The sequence below is a fragment of the Abramis brama genome, assembly GCF_963993115.1.
Source record: "Abramis brama genome assembly, chromosome: 1".
In the NCBI taxonomy this organism is placed as follows: domain Eukaryota; kingdom Metazoa; phylum Chordata; class Actinopteri; order Cypriniformes; family Leuciscidae; genus Abramis; species Abramis brama.
In genome coordinates this window covers 71,470,806-71,486,019 of record NC_139963.1, presented here as the reverse complement: position 1 = coordinate 71,486,019, position 15,214 = coordinate 71,470,806, and the positions used below count along the sequence as shown (strand labels likewise).

The window sequence follows — 15,214 nt, the reverse complement described above, 5'->3', positions numbered from 1 at the left end:
TGACTTCATGAAGCCTCATGGTGTGAATGAACTTCAAACTGACTAGAACAAACTCTTTGAAATGTATATATAATACTGGATATGAAACTGTTAATGTAGACAGACAGCAATCTCAATCAATGTCAGTCATGTGTGCAGTGAAATATAATATATTAGGCATTTAAAAGCTCTACTGAGAAAATGAAAACATGGAAAGCTCAAAAAGCAATCATATCAGGATACTTTATGACTTTCAGAACTAAATGTATTCCTAATTAAAGCAGAATCAGCAGAAAATAAGAAAATGGACAATAAAAATGAGATGTTGATAAAATGAGAAAAGAGTTTAATCAATAATTACATGAAGTAATCTGCACCAAACAGTGCCTGAGGCTCGAGAACGCAAACCCTGAAATAGGATCAAGCTGCAAGCCCTGAAAAATGCTGAAAAAAAAGTTATCTCTGCGCAAACTTGAAAAACGCAAACCCGCGAAAACGCAGACGGCGTGCACATGCACAACACGTGTTTAGTCCATAGGTATGGTTTTTTTTTCCAATCCACTTTAAGTGTGTAGTCCAGGAGACAAGAATATAATAAACTTTACTATTTCAGCTACAATCTACACTTTACTGAGTTCATTATCATAAAGTGCAGGTGTGTCGAGAGACGAGCTGTTCTCTCATCATCATCATCTCCAGATTCAGATATGGATCCAGTAGATCTGGAGAATCCACTTAAGCTTCTTGTTTCTTCTCAACTTTAAGCCTCTTTTCTCCTAGTACAGTGTTTCCTGATGAGCTTTTCCCAGAGCCGGTTCTGCCCATCAGAAGAACCCGGATCATCTGGACTGGAGCCGGTCACAGACATCTCTGAAAGAGACAGAAAATATGGAGTATGAATATATAAAATAAGGCAGACTCAACTGTATTGTATTCTCAGGGATATCATTTGTGAATATCATCAGTACATTATATATTCATCAGCTCAGCAGGGGCGGCTGGCCAATAGAGGGCACTAGAGCGTTATTTATTTATTTAGCATTATTTATTTTATAAAGGCATTTGTAAAGGTAAAAAATGCACTGGAACTATAGATTTAAGGGGGCAAATATTGCCCCTTACTGAAAAAGGAGTGACTGCAGAAAGTAATACAGAGGTCAACGTTAGGTTAAAGATACAAACAAAAAGGGATTCAAACAAACAACATATAATAAGGTATAATTTACAGACTGTGAGCTGAAGAGTAATATTCAGAGAAGAAAATGTGTTTTTGAAGAGGTTTTCTACAAATGAACTAGAGCATTGACAACATTGTGTGCACAAAGTTTGCTAAAAAGAAAGGTTTTGTACGACTTACACAGAAAATAATTTGTTGCTCAGCACATGAAAATAAATTACTTACTGTGATCTCAGACTGTGCTTAAGTGGTTTCTCCACTGCATGGATCTTCATGTGTAAATTCAGGTGAGTTTTAAAGGAGAAACTCTTTCCACACTGATCACACGTGTGCGGCTTCTCTCTGCTGTGGATCCTCTCATGTGTTTTCAGATTTGTTGACACACTGAATCTCTTGTCACAGTGTGAACACTTGTAAGGTTTTTCTCCAGTGTGGATCCTCTCATGTGTTTTCAGATGTGCTGACTGACTGTATATCTTGTCACAGTGTGAACACTTGTAAGGTTTTTCTCCAGTGTGGATCCTCTCATGTGTTTTCAGAGATGTTGACTGACTGAATCTCTTGTCACAGTGTGAACACTTGTAAGGTTTTTCTCCAGTGTGAATTCTCTGGTGCAGTTTTAAACAGTTAGCTGAAATGAAAGTCTTCTCACACTCAAAGCAAATGTACTCTCTCACTCCAGTGTGAATTTTCTGATGTCTATGTAAAGTTAGCAGCAGTGAAAAACTCTTTCCACACACAGAACATGAATGCGGCTTCTCCTTCGTATGAACTGTCAGGTGTGACTTCAGGTCTGATGACTTAAGAAATGTTTTGCCACATTGATCACATGAGAACTGCTTCTCTCCGGTGTGGATCCTCATGTGTAGCTTCATCTCACTTTTTAAAGCAAAACTCTTTCCACACTGATCACACGTGTGGGGCTTCTCTCCAGTGTGGTTCATCTCATGTGTTTTCAGACGTGCTGATCGACTGAATCTCTTGTCACAGTGTGAACACTTGTAAGGTTTTTCTCCAGTGTGAATTCTCTGGTGCAGTTTTAAACAGTTAGCTGAAATGAAAGTCTTCTCACACTCAAAGCAAATGTACTCTCTCACTCCAGTGTGAATTTTCTGATGTCTATGTAAAGTTAGCAGCAGTGAAAAACTCTTTCCACACACAGAACATGAATGCGGCTTCTCCTTCGTATGAACTGTCAGGTGTGACTTCAGGTCTGATGACCTAAGAAATGTTTTGCCACCTTGATCACATGAGAACGGCTTCTCTCCGGTGTGGATCCTCATGTGACGCTCAAGACTACATTTGGTTGTGAAACTCCTTCCACACTGAGTGCAGGTGAAAGATTTCTTGGCTCTTTTCTTTAAAAATATATTTTTTGTCTTTGAGCGACTCAAAGGTTTTCCTCCAGGATGGACATGATGTTGCTCCTCCACTTCACTCAGTTCTTCACTCTCCTCCTCCACTTCACTCAGTTCTTCACTCTCCTCCTTCACTTCACTCAGTTCTTCAGTCTCCTCCTTCACTTCACTCAGTTCTTCTCTCTCCTCCTTCACTTCACTCAGTTCTTCACTCTCCTCCTCCACTTTACTCAGTTCTTCACTCTCCTCCTTCACTTCACTCAGTTCTTCACTCTCCTTCACTTCACTCAGTTCTTCTCTCTCCTCCTTCACTTCACTCAGTTCTTCACTCTCCTCCTCCACTTTACTCAGTTCTTCACTCTCCTCCTTCACTTCACTCAGTTCTTCACTCTCCTTCACTTCACTCAGTTCTTCACTCTCCTCCTTCACTTCACTCAGTTCTTCACTCTCCTCCTTCACTTCACTCAGTTCTTCACTCTCCTCCTCCACTTTACTCAGTTCTTCTCTCTCCTCCTTCACTTCACTCAGTTCTTCACTCTCCTCCTTCACTTCACTCAGTTCTTCACTCTCCTCCTTCACTTCCATCGGTTCTTCACTCAGTTCTTCACTCTCCTCCTTCACTTCACTCAGTTCTTCACTCTCCTCCTTCACTTCACTCAGTTCTTCACTCTCCTCCTTCACTTCCATCGGTTCTTCACTCTCCTCCTTCACTTCACTCGGTTCTTCTCTCTCCTCCTTCACTTCACTCGGTTCTTCACTCTCCTCCTTCACTTCCACCGGGTCTGACATCAAAGAAAAAAATATTAATTTCATTTTCAGTACATCAAAATAACTCAAAGAGAGGAATATAAAGTGAAAGGACATGAAAGTGAGCCCTGATGTAATAGTAGAAAGTAGACAACTGTTATGAAATATTGTGATAATTTGATGCCTTTTTATAAATTGATTATATGTCCTTGAAACTTTCCATGAATGAGGAAAATTTATCTTTCAATTATTATTTTTAAAACATTATAGGCACGAATCCCATGTTTCTTTAGCAAGAACTATTAAATATATTTGATCAATGACACAATTATCTAACATGATATTCAAATCAAATCAAATCAAGTATATTTGTATAGCGCTTTTCACAATACAGATTGTATCAAATCAGCTTCACAGTATTGAATTAAAATAAAATAATACAACAAGGTTTGTTTCTAGTGGAATTTATTGATTGATAGAATAAAATTAAATATCCCCAAAATATCCCCGACTGAGCAAGCCAAAGGCAACAGTGGCAAGGAACCGAAAAAACTCCATCAAGTGACCTAATGGTGTCCTAAAACTCCATCAGGTGACCTAATGGAGAAAAAAAAAAAAACCTTGGGAGAACCCAGGCTCAGTCGGGGGCCAGTTCTCCTCTGGCATTTATGAACTAGAGGCCGGATTGTAGTTTGAACTGTAAGATTAACAATATTATATGAATGCCTGGCCGAAAAGATGCGTCTTTAATCTAGTTTTAAACTGGGAGAGCGAGTCCGAGCAACGAACAGTATCAGGAAGACTATTCCAGAGTTTTGGAGCCAAATGTGAAAATGCTCTCCCTCCTTTGGTGGATCTGGATATCCTAGGTATGACCAAAAGCCTCGAATTTATTGATCTTGAAGAGCGGGATGGATTATAGGGCGATAGAAGATCCGTTAAATAGACTGGAGCTAAGCCATTTAGGGCTTTGTAAGTCAGTAGCAATACCTTATAATTAATACGGAACTTTATAGGTAGCCAATGTAGTGATGATAAAATCGGTGTTATATGATCATATTTTCTTGATCTAGTAAGAACTCTAGCGGCTGCATTTTGGACTAACTGTAGCTTATTTATTGAGGATGCAGGACAACCAGCTAATAAAGCATTACAGTAATCTAGTCTCGAGGTCATGAATGCATGAACTAACTTTTCTGCATCAGAAACTGATAGCATATTACGTAGCTTAGCAATGTTTCTAAGGTGGAAAAAGGCTGTTCTTGTAACATACGAAATATGATTTTCAAAAGACAGGTTACCATCGAGTATAACACCCAGGTCTTTTACTGTAGAGGATAAAGTAACAGGACATCCTACGATGTCAAAGTTGTATTGTGAGAGGTTCTGTGGGCGTTTTTTTGAACCGATAAGTATTACCTCTGTCTTGTCTGGATTTAATAAAAGAAAATTACGCGTCATCCAATCTTTTATATCTTTAACACACCCTGTCAATTTGGATAATTTAGCGTTTTCATCTGGCCGTGATGAAATATATATTTGAGTGTCATCAGCATAACAATGGAAACTAATTCCATGTTTCCTTATAATATTTCCAAGTGGCAGCATATATATTGAGAATAACAGAGGGCCCAACACAGATCCCTGCGGCACTCCATAGTTTACTGGAGTTATGATCGATTTTTCTCCATTTAAATAGACAAAATGGTAGCGGTCAGATAAGTATGATCTAAACCAGCTTAATGCTTGTCCTTGAACACCAGTATAATTTTGTAGTCGATCTAAGAGTATTGTGTGATCTATAGTATCGAACGCAGTGCTTAGATCAAGTAAAACTAGTATTGAGATACAGCCTTGGTCAGAAGCTAAAAGTAAATCATTTGTGATTTTAACGAGCGCAGTTTCAGTGCTATGATGCGGCCTGAATCCTGACTGAAATTTTTCATATATATCATTTTCTTGCAAGAAAGAGCCCAATTGAGTGGACACAACCTTTTCTAGTATTTTAGACATAAATGGAAGATTTGAAATGGGTCTATAATTTGCTAGATTATTATGATCTAATTGTGGTTTCTTAATGAGAGGTTTTATAACTGCCAATTTAAATGTTCTTGGAACATGACCTAAAGATAAAGATGAGTTAATAATATTGAGGAGAGGCTCTTCCACTATAGGTAACACTACTTTCAGTAGTTTAGTTGGTATAGGATCTAATAAACATGTTGTTGTTTTAGATGAAGTGATAAGTTTATTTAACTCTTTTTGTTCTATAGTTGTAAAGCACTGTAATTGTTCTTGCGGGGTGATAATTGAGGCTGAATTATAAGGCGCGATTGAGGATTGAACGTTTACAATTGTGGTTCTGATGTTTTCTATTTTCTCAGTGAAGAAGTTAATGAAATCATTACTACTAAACTGTAACGGGATATTTTGTTCGGGTGACGTCTGTTTATTTGTTAGTCTAGCCACGGTGTTAAATAAAAACCTAGGATTGTTTTGGTTATGTTCTATTAGTTTGCGGAGGTGCTCAGCCCTGGCCGCTTTTAGGGCCTTTTTATAACGTGACATACTGTCTTTCCACGCGATTCTAAAGACCTCTAAATTAGTTTGTTTCCATTTACGCTCTAAATTACGGGTTTCTCTCTTTAGAACATGCGTAGTATTATTGTACCATGGTGCTTTAATTTTCTCTCTGACCTTTTTTAATTTAATGGGTGCAACAACATCCAATGTTCTAGAGAGAATGGTGCTCATAGTGCTAGTCAGTTCTTCTAGTTCATCTGTTTGTTTGGGTTCAGGCAGCAGCTGAGACAGATCAGATAAGCAATTTGAGAAATTATCTATGGTGGATGGAAGGATTGTTCTGCCTGGTCGATAACGCGGCGCATCATGACATATTACAGCAGTATGTAATATGCAAGTTACCAAGTAATGGTCAGTGACATCATCACTTTGTGGAATGATATCTATATCGGTTGGATCGGTTCCATATGATATAATTAAATCGAGTGTGTGATTAAGACGATGAGTTGGTCCGGTGACGTTTTGCTTGACCCCAAAGGAATTTAATAAATCTATAAACGCAGCCCCTAACGCATCATTTGAATTATCAATGTGTATGTTAAAATCTCCAACAATTAATGCTTTATCTACATTGACCAATAGATCTGAGAGAAAATCTGCAAACTCTTTTAGGAAATCAGCGTAAGGCCCAGGCGGTCTATATACGGTAGCCAAAGCTAGAGATAATATGGATTTTTTTCTAACATCTAAGAGCGTAACATTTAGTACAAGTACTTCAAACGAAATAAACTTATAACCCGTTTTCTGAGTAACATTGAGAATATCTCTATAGATTGTTGCAACACCGCCGCCACGACCAATCAGACGGGGTTCATGTTTATAGGAGTATCCAGATGGAGTAGACTCATTTAGACCAAAATAATCATTTGGTTTAAGCCAGGTTTCAGTAAGGCAAAGTACATCGAAGCTATTATCTGTGACTATTTCATTTACAATAACTGCCTTAGGTGTGAGTGATCTAATGTTTAGAAGACCTAGCTTTAAAAATTGTTTTTGTTTACTAATAGCAACATTTTCTCTTTTAATAACAATTAGATTTTTCCTAGATCCTGCAGTAGAATTATTATTTGATCTCACTAAACGAGGAATAGACACAGTTTCTATGCAATGTTCTACACTAGTATTTATATTATTTAAATTGGTGCAGGAGAGACTATGATTTGGACTTTTGGTTACTAGTCATTTAATGGTATTTAACATTTTGGAGATGTTATCCGATAGAAGATCCACTCCGAATCTGCTTGGGTGTAAGCCATCGGCACGGAAAAGCCTAGGACACTCCCAAAACAGATTCCAATTATTTACAAAGAGCAATTTCTGCTCATTGCACATGACATTAACCATTCATTTAGCGCGAATAGTCTACTAAACTTTTCATGTCCTAGTCGGTACGTGGGAAGCGGTCCTGACACTATGATCGTTGTTACAGGCGATGTGCTGCGTACCGTATCGATCAGATTCCTGAAGTCTTTCTTCAGAACCTCTGTCTGGCGCAGCCTGATGTCGTTCACTCCCGCGTGCAGGACCACAGTTCCGACGCGCTCGTCATCGTTCAGAATCTCGGGAACGCGAGCAGCAATTTCAGAAACACGAGCACCAGGAAAGCAGTGACTGTGCACCTTACTTTTACCTAATGTAGCGTGTACGTGCCGAACGATGGAATCGCCGATGATCACAGCATCGCGTTCGGTTTCGCAAAGAGGGAAGAAACGGTTTTGTGTGGATAACTCGAAAACCGGGAGGGGCGGAGAGAGTCTTGGTCTAGACCTGACTCGCGTCTTCCGCTGCTGAACCATCCAGGCTTCGTGGTGGCGTGTTGGAGCCGGAGTGAACGAGACTATGGCTGATCGCGACCTCGGCGCTCGGGACTGATGCTGAGTAACGCACGGAGTAGACGAGGTCGGAGTCAGCGGGTTAGTAACGTTAATCACTGATTTGTGTGCATCGGCGCGTGATGTTTCAAGAGCTAACCACCGGTCTATCAGCTCGGCTTGTCTCACTAAAAGGTCGTGGATCTGTTTCTCAACAGCTTCCAGCTCAGACTGCAACGTGTGCAGCTCAAATGTATCTTCACCTGCACCAAGAGGTAGACTACTTACATCTGATATACTCACCATGTTTGTTTGTTAGTGAGTGTGGAGAAGACACGTTCAGCCGTGATCCACGGACGTAACCTATAAGAGTATCCAGTGTTGGATCATAAAAGGCTTGAGACGCGTCTGCTCAACAGTCCGCGTTGTAGGCTAACTATGAGGTTTGAGCAGTAGTGCTTCTCAGTGAGGAAAAGTAAAAAATGTTCGTTGTAAGTGAGTTTAAAGGGAAAAATCAAGAATTATAAATCAAAATCGATAGAGCTCCAAAGACAACAACGCGTTCAGACGCGACGGATGCGCATTCGAATTCCGGAAGTTTATTAACATTAAAATATACAACACTGCCATATTTTGACACCAACTTTGAGATTGATATTTATTTGACTAAAACATTTTAATTATTAATGGCCGTTCACAGTAGACCTTTCCTTGCACTGACTTCCATTCATGCGCATGTGAAAGTGGGACACCAGAAACACAAGCTCAAGTGAATTACCCTGTGAGAAATAGCACAAGCTTTTAGCATTCAAGTGGAGAGGATTGTTTATTTTTACATTTTGAATTATTATTATTTGTTATTTGTTAAATTTATTGACGTCATTTCACGACCGTTGCAGCGTCTGTAGAAACTTCACAAGCTCAAAGTGTAGAGTGGCCATAACTTTAACTGGCTTTAAATTAACTATTTTATTAGCTTTATCTGTGTCCTACATGTTTCACTCAACCCTGTTACTCCTGACATGATTTTCCTCCTTTTAAAAACAGAGCATTTCTTAAAACTGACACACAGGAAGTGTAATCATCTGGGCTCTTTCTACTGCATGATGGGAAGACAAGAAAATAATAGGCAGTGGTGGAAAGAGTACTAAATAATTGTACTTAAGTAAAAGTATTGCTACTTAAGTAATAATTTACTTGAGTACAAGTAGAAGTACTGAAAAATAATATGACTCAAGTAAGAGTAAATAAGTAGTTTGCTTAAAAACTACTCAAGTAACTACGTTACAAAGTACTTTAGTATTATTTTTCTATTTTTACCCAAAATGGGGAGATGATAGCGATATGGAGCGCTAAACACTCTCATGTCAATTCTGTTTCATTCATACTGGAAGCCCAGTACACACCGATTCATACCTTGCACAGAAAGTCCACAAGTGAGATTCATAGATAATTATGACGTTTCAGGAAATACCAATATGGATATAATAACATGCAAATAGAGACATTTGACTGAAGAAACATGAAGACAAACACATGATAGCGATATCTTAGGTATTTTCATAAGAATGATGTATGTCAAATTAGCCCCTGATTTATACACCCTCAAGCCATCCTAGGTGTATGTGACATTCCTCTTTCAGATGAATACAATCAGAGTTATATTAAAAAATGTCCTGGCTCTTCCAAGCTTTATGGCAGTGAATGGCTAGAGAAAATCTGAAGCCCAAAAAAGTGCACCCATCCATGATAACAGTGCTCCACTTTTACTCCAGGGGGTTAATTAAGGCCTTCTGAAGTGAAGCCATGTGTTTGTGTAAGGAAAATACCCATATTTATAACTTTATAACCTAAAATAACTAGCTTCAGCCAGACGACCGACCATATGCATCGATTTACGGTGGAAGACTAACCCCTGACTCGACACACAACGTATATTATAGAAGAGGAGCTTCAGTTTGTTGCACAGCCCTATTTGTTTAAACCGCGAGAGGCGTCTAAGCTTACGATCACACATGCCAACCCTCCCGATTTTCCCGGGAGACTCCCGAATTTCAAAGCCCCTCCCGAAAATCTCCCGGACCGACCTTTCTCCCGAATTTCTCCCGATTTCCACCCGGACAACAATATTGCTACACCATCCGTCACTGGGCGCCGTTTCAGACTGAACAATAATAAAGGTTACACCTCGAAGTCAAGCGCCGCAATCAGAACGGAAAAAGAAGCAGAAGAAGAAGGGGAAAAGGAAGAAAGAAGAGACCATGGCGAATAAAAAGAGAAAATATGCCTGCAAATTCCTAACTGAATGGAAAAAAGAATTCATGTTCATCCAGGACAGCTAGGGAGAGATGGAAGATTCCAGACTCTGGTGCATTTAATGAAGGCACTTTTGTGTGTGCCACACAGCAATGCATCATCAGAGAGGGTGTTCAGCATGGTTAGAAAGATAGTGACAGAGAATAGAACAAGGATTGACAATTCAACCCTTAACTCACTCCTTTCCTGCAAATTGAATTTCACAGGTGCTGCTCATAGCTACGCTCCTTCAAGGGCTGTGCTACTGGCTGTGAAGCATTGCACCTTCAAATACAACCATTAGTAGAGGAGTGTTGTTGCTATTGTACAAATTAGGGTCTAACCTCCTGAGGAGAGGCCTTAAGGAATTGAATTTGTCAAATAAATGAATTACATTTTTCTTTGCGTTTGTGTGTGTGATATATATGCTCTCCAGCGACTGCGCTGATCAAAAGCACGATGGGAAACGACTTGCTGACGACACAGCTTATTGCTCATTGGTTTAACCGTAATGTATTGTTCTCTGTATAAATGTTTGAATTTAAAACTCTGATATCGTGTTTTTATGTGTATACATTTTGTGTGAGTATTCCCAAACTCTCTGACAGTAATCTCTATGGGTTTTTTGATTGTTGTCATATTTATATATAAAATAATATATATAGCCTATTTATTTTCATATAAAAGCAACAGAACTTAAATTACATCCAGTTTATTAGCAACACTGTGCACGAGCGTGAATCCTGTGAATCCCGCAATATCAATCTCTGATCTCACAGGTGTCAGATCCACTACGAGAAGAGAGAACTGTCCATCTTGCCTGTGCTTTTTTCACTCCTCCTCTCACTGCAGCCGCCTACTCTCGCATACATTTCAGGCGAGGCAAGGCGCAACTCAAACAAGCCTATTCTCAATCCATTGTCTCAGTTTTTACCAAGCGGCAACATTCTAATCTGAAAAATGAAGCCTACCCGGAAGTGCGAAAAAACTGCAATACATCGAAAATCCGCTAGGGCGAGGTCCCAAAAGGGAGCAAATGTCATGTTAAAATGTCAGTTTTCACAGCATAAATTCATGTTTTTACAGGTTGGTCCCATGGAGTTTTATTGTATTTTTCGATAGGTTCCGAGTGCCTGACAACTGTGAGGGGGGTGAATTTTTTTCTAACTCGTTAGTTTAGATCGTATTTAGATATAAAATGTATGACAAATAAGGGCGTGGTTAACTTTGATTGACAGCTTGATTGACAGCTTAGGCTGCGCCAAGGAGAATGACAACATAAGAAGCGCCATTTTTTAACAGTTGAAATATAATGCTACTGTTTCTGTATCATGAAATGTAGTTTTAAGAGTTTTTCAGGCGAGAATGTAGTTGTTTAAAGCTCAAATCTGTGGTTTATTTAAAGATTTATGAAAATTGTATCCAGTTGTGAGATCCAGCAATGACAGGGCGCTCGGTGCTCATGTACCCCGCCTGGAACAGCCTTTCCTCGGCTTGTCGTTATGAGGTTTGCCGCTGTCTCTGGCGTCTCTGTAGTGGTTAAACATGAGATATAATTCGTCTTGTCTATATCTAACGGGCGATTTTTGGTCTCGTGAATCTATAATTTGTTCCCTGGCCAATCGTTTTGGCTGAGGGGAAGTTTCATAACTTTATAAGCTATTTAAGTTTACCGTTGTATGGTTAGACTAGAGCGCTGATTTTGTATGTTTGACTGAATTGTTTGCTTTATTTGTAGAGCTTCTTATACCTTTTACTTATACTTTTATAATGGTTAATATTGATAAAACTGAAATTTGACAAAAAGAGACTGGGTTGAGTTTTGTCATTTTAAATTTTAATACGTGTATTTAAAAATTTTAAAAACTGTAATGTTGTTTACTGCAAAATCTGTTGTTTAGTACAAATGCACATATTGCCTGGACCATATTAAAATGTTTAATATTTTTATATTATATTTAAAACGAAAAAAGAGGCAGGTTTGTGTTTTATATTTAGTTTTTTTATAAATAGGCAAACGTTATGTGCAGTGAATATAATCAATACGCATTGCCTGAACCACACTTTTGTGGCTATCATGTTTAAGATTTCTTTAAATGAAAACGAAAAGAGTTAGTATGGTGTTTTATATCATATTTCGTTGCCTAAAATATACACAGAGATAACCGGAGTAGCAGAGCGAGCTGAGTGATGCGCGCTGCGTCACAAGGTGGGCGGGGTTAGGATTTCCCAAGATTTTCCAAGATGGCGCCGCCCATACCCCCCATAAACGGCTTCAAACCCGTTCTTCAGAAAGTCTATGGGTGACGTCACATACGCTTTGTCCATATTTTTTACAGTCTATGGTTTTTACACAAACTGTAGCATTGACTGTATTCATCAACCCCATTACCAACGTTACTGTAAGAATAATCTCTATAACTATGAATAACTTGTATGATGTTTAACAAATACAACTTTATCAGTAACTTGGTGTTTACTGACTATTCTTAAAAATATATATTGTGTAAACTTTGTTGAAAATGACTAAACTTCTGGTAATGTTGTTGCAAATTGGGAACCAGATATAAAATAAATGTAAAATAAAACAATTAAAGTTAAAATAGTATTTAGCTTGATCTGATGTTGACAATCAATATAAAAATGTCTCAAACCTCCCTTTACTGACCATTTGTTGAAGAAAACCCAGAACATTCTGTACCGTTTCATAGTTGAACTGTTTATCTAAATGTGATGAAGTGCTTGAATGTTTCTAACATGAATGTTCTTCAGCATCATGAATGAATGGAGAATAAACACCAACCTCTTTGTTCTTCAGGATCTTCAGTGTGTTTCATTCTGCAGGGTTCTGGATCACTCATGTTCTCTCTGTCCTCTTTAATAAACTCAGTCTTTGCAGATTTCAGCTCTTCCTGATGCTCTGATGCTCGTCTTCACTTGCAGCTGATGGGAATTTACAGCATTTATTGGAGAATTACTGTGGGAGGAGCTTCACTGATGATGTGACTGCTGTGGGAGGAGCTTCACTGATGATGAATTACTGTGGGAGGGGCTGGTCTGCCAAAATCAAAAATATAAATCACTGAGTTTGTTTTTATAATAAATGACACTTCTAAGCATTTATGTCTGTCTATCTATTCATCGTACAGTAACTGATGCCAATTCATTAATTATTTTTATTGCTAATCCTAACATAATTCTGCTTCTTCATTAAAATACAGGCATCTAGAAATATAGAAAATAATATAAATAATTGTAATTCTTCCAAATATAAATAATGGTAAGAAAAACAACAAAATCATAAAAAAAAGAAATAAAAGGTACACAAAGTAGCCAACAAATCCCCTCAGTCTGCTGAGATCTGAAGACATCAGCATAATAAATGAGGTGAAAACAGGATGCAGGAGTGTTTTCAGCAGATCTGTTAATATTGATGAGCCTCAGACTATCAACACTCATTCAACAAGCCATTCAGGATCATCAGCAGATCATCTCACTTTATTCTGAGTGTTTGCTGTTAGAAACACATTATTTGAGTCAGGATACATGATAAAAGCCTGTAAAACTGCTATATTGAAAGACAATACTGTTATTTCTCACAATATAACATGGATAAATCATCAATAATAAAACAAAATAATTAAATAAATAACCTCTCTTTATATGAACCTCTTCAGGCAAAAAACTACAACACATAATATGTGAATCTAAATATAGTTTGACTTTATAATAACTATTAATTGCAATAAAGTAATTCCATCATTAACATGTTACATAGCCTATTCATATGTACAGAAACTGACAATGATCATAAAACTCTAAAAAATAAAGAAAATGTAACGTTTCCTGTGTCAAACTTAATATTCATACTCCCATGCATGTATAGATTTGATATTTCCCACGTTCATTACTCATACAGGGGCAATAAAGTGTCTACATCAATTTTAATAAGTAAATGTAATCTGCCAAAGATAAATGTCGACAATAATAAAGAAAGGTAAACATGAAAACGGCAACAGCAACACGATTCCCACCAATTCCCCTCACAGATCTCAAACTTTAACTTGACATTCAGTAACAGTTCTCACACAAACATCGAGACAATCACACAAACGAACACAACATCGCTCAGGTCTGAATGAACTCAACATATTCTCCTCATGCTCGCTGCTGCTGCTGCACTAAATGTTTATTTCAGAAGGAAGACGCAAGAAAAGACTCACAAGTATCGCTGCGATCGATGAAAACAATACAGAAATGAGCCTGTTGCTTAATCAAACTGTATAAAGTGTGTGTGATGGTTGTGTAAATATGAGAAATACCGTGAACTGCTCTCCTCACCTCAGAAGACTCGACGGTGAAACTCTCAATGACGGAAAAGACGGCGTGAGCGAGCGGTGACGTCATCGGCCGCCAACGCACGCGCGTACGGGACACCCCCGCGGTCGTCATAGGCTGCGTTCCAAACCGCATACTCTTCTTCTTCTTCTTTTAGATTTGATTGGCGGCTGGCACCAGCTTATAGGTGCATTGCCGCCACTTACCGGACTGGAGTGTGGTACATTCGATGACAGAGGAGAAAAAAAAAAAAAAAAAAAAAAAAAACCTTTAATCCTATACATTAACCCTGTTTCCCTCAAGTATTTATATACATGCCTCCTAATGTTTCCCGATCTTTGCAACATGTTTCCTACTGTGAAACTAACACTTTCCTTTTGCAGTGCGGCTCTTAGTTCTCTCCTCTCTCTCTCATATTCCTTACATTCCATAAGAACATGCTGTACAGACTCAGATTGTTCACATGATCTACATTTCCCTGTAGGATGTTTCCCAATTCTTTGTAACGTGCTGTTAAGCTCCGTGTGTCCTAATCTAAGGCGGGTGATGACCACCTCCTCCTTCCTGCTTCCGCCCACCACTCCTCCCTTCCCCACCTGTTTTTGTATGCTATAAAAGTGTCTTCCTGTCTCATTTATATCCCAATACTCCTGCCAAACTTTTTGCATTTGTATTTTAATAATTGCCTTCCCTTCTGTTTTCCCCAGTGGGATGTTGTTCACTATCTGTAAACTAAGTGCTTGTTTTGCGAGTATGTCTGCCTCTTCATTACCCTCAACCCCTGCATGAGCAGGAACCCACAAAAAGCAAACTGTCCTCCCCCTGCTATGAAGGTCATACAGCATTTGATGAATCTCCATGATTAGATCTTGCCTGCATGATTTCATGGTCTTGATACTACAGAGGGCTGCCCAACTATCTGATGC

General features: G+C 38.6%; 1 protein-coding gene across 3 annotated transcripts; it reads right to left on the bottom strand.

Annotated features, from left to right (window-relative positions):
* Positions 1 to 289: 289 nt before the first annotated feature.
* On the bottom strand, positions 290 to 14,937 carry LOC311094523 (uncharacterized protein). 3 transcript variants are annotated; one of them, XM_084132536.1, is made up of 4 exons: positions 14,273 to 14,937; positions 12,754 to 13,007; positions 1,382 to 3,296; positions 290 to 849 (listed from the first exon to the last, which is right to left on the bottom strand). In XM_084132536.1, the coding sequence occupies exons 2-4, from the start codon at positions 12,809 to 12,811 to the stop codon at positions 819 to 821; spliced, it is 2,004 nt and encodes a 667-aa protein (XP_083988662.1). In that variant the 5' UTR covers positions 12,812 to 13,007; positions 14,273 to 14,937; the 3' UTR covers positions 290 to 818. The 3 variants fall into 3 exon arrangements, with proteins under 3 accessions (XP_083988662.1, XP_083988661.1, XP_083988663.1); XM_084132535.1 differs by having other exon boundaries at positions 14,292 to 14,937; XM_084132537.1 differs by lacking the exon at positions 14,273 to 14,937 and adding an exon at positions 14,174 to 14,191.
* Positions 14,938 to 15,214: the final 277 nt, after the last annotated feature.

What these genes read in the sequence shown, in the direction of transcription:
- LOC311094523 (XM_084132536.1), bottom strand. Translation starts at nt 12,811, where the DNA reads ATGAGTGATCCAGAACCCTGCAGAATGAAACACACTGAAGATCCTGAA. An exon ending in AGATCCTGAAGAACAAAGAG is followed by an intron (nt 3,297 to 12,753) that starts GTTGGTGTTTAT and finishes CTTTGATGTCAG; the next exon opens with ACCCGGTGGAAGTGAAGGAG. An exon ending in AAGCACAGTCTGAGATCACA is followed by an intron (nt 850 to 1,381) that starts GTAAGTAATTTA and finishes TGTCTCTTTCAG; the next exon opens with AGATGTCTGTGACCGGCTCC.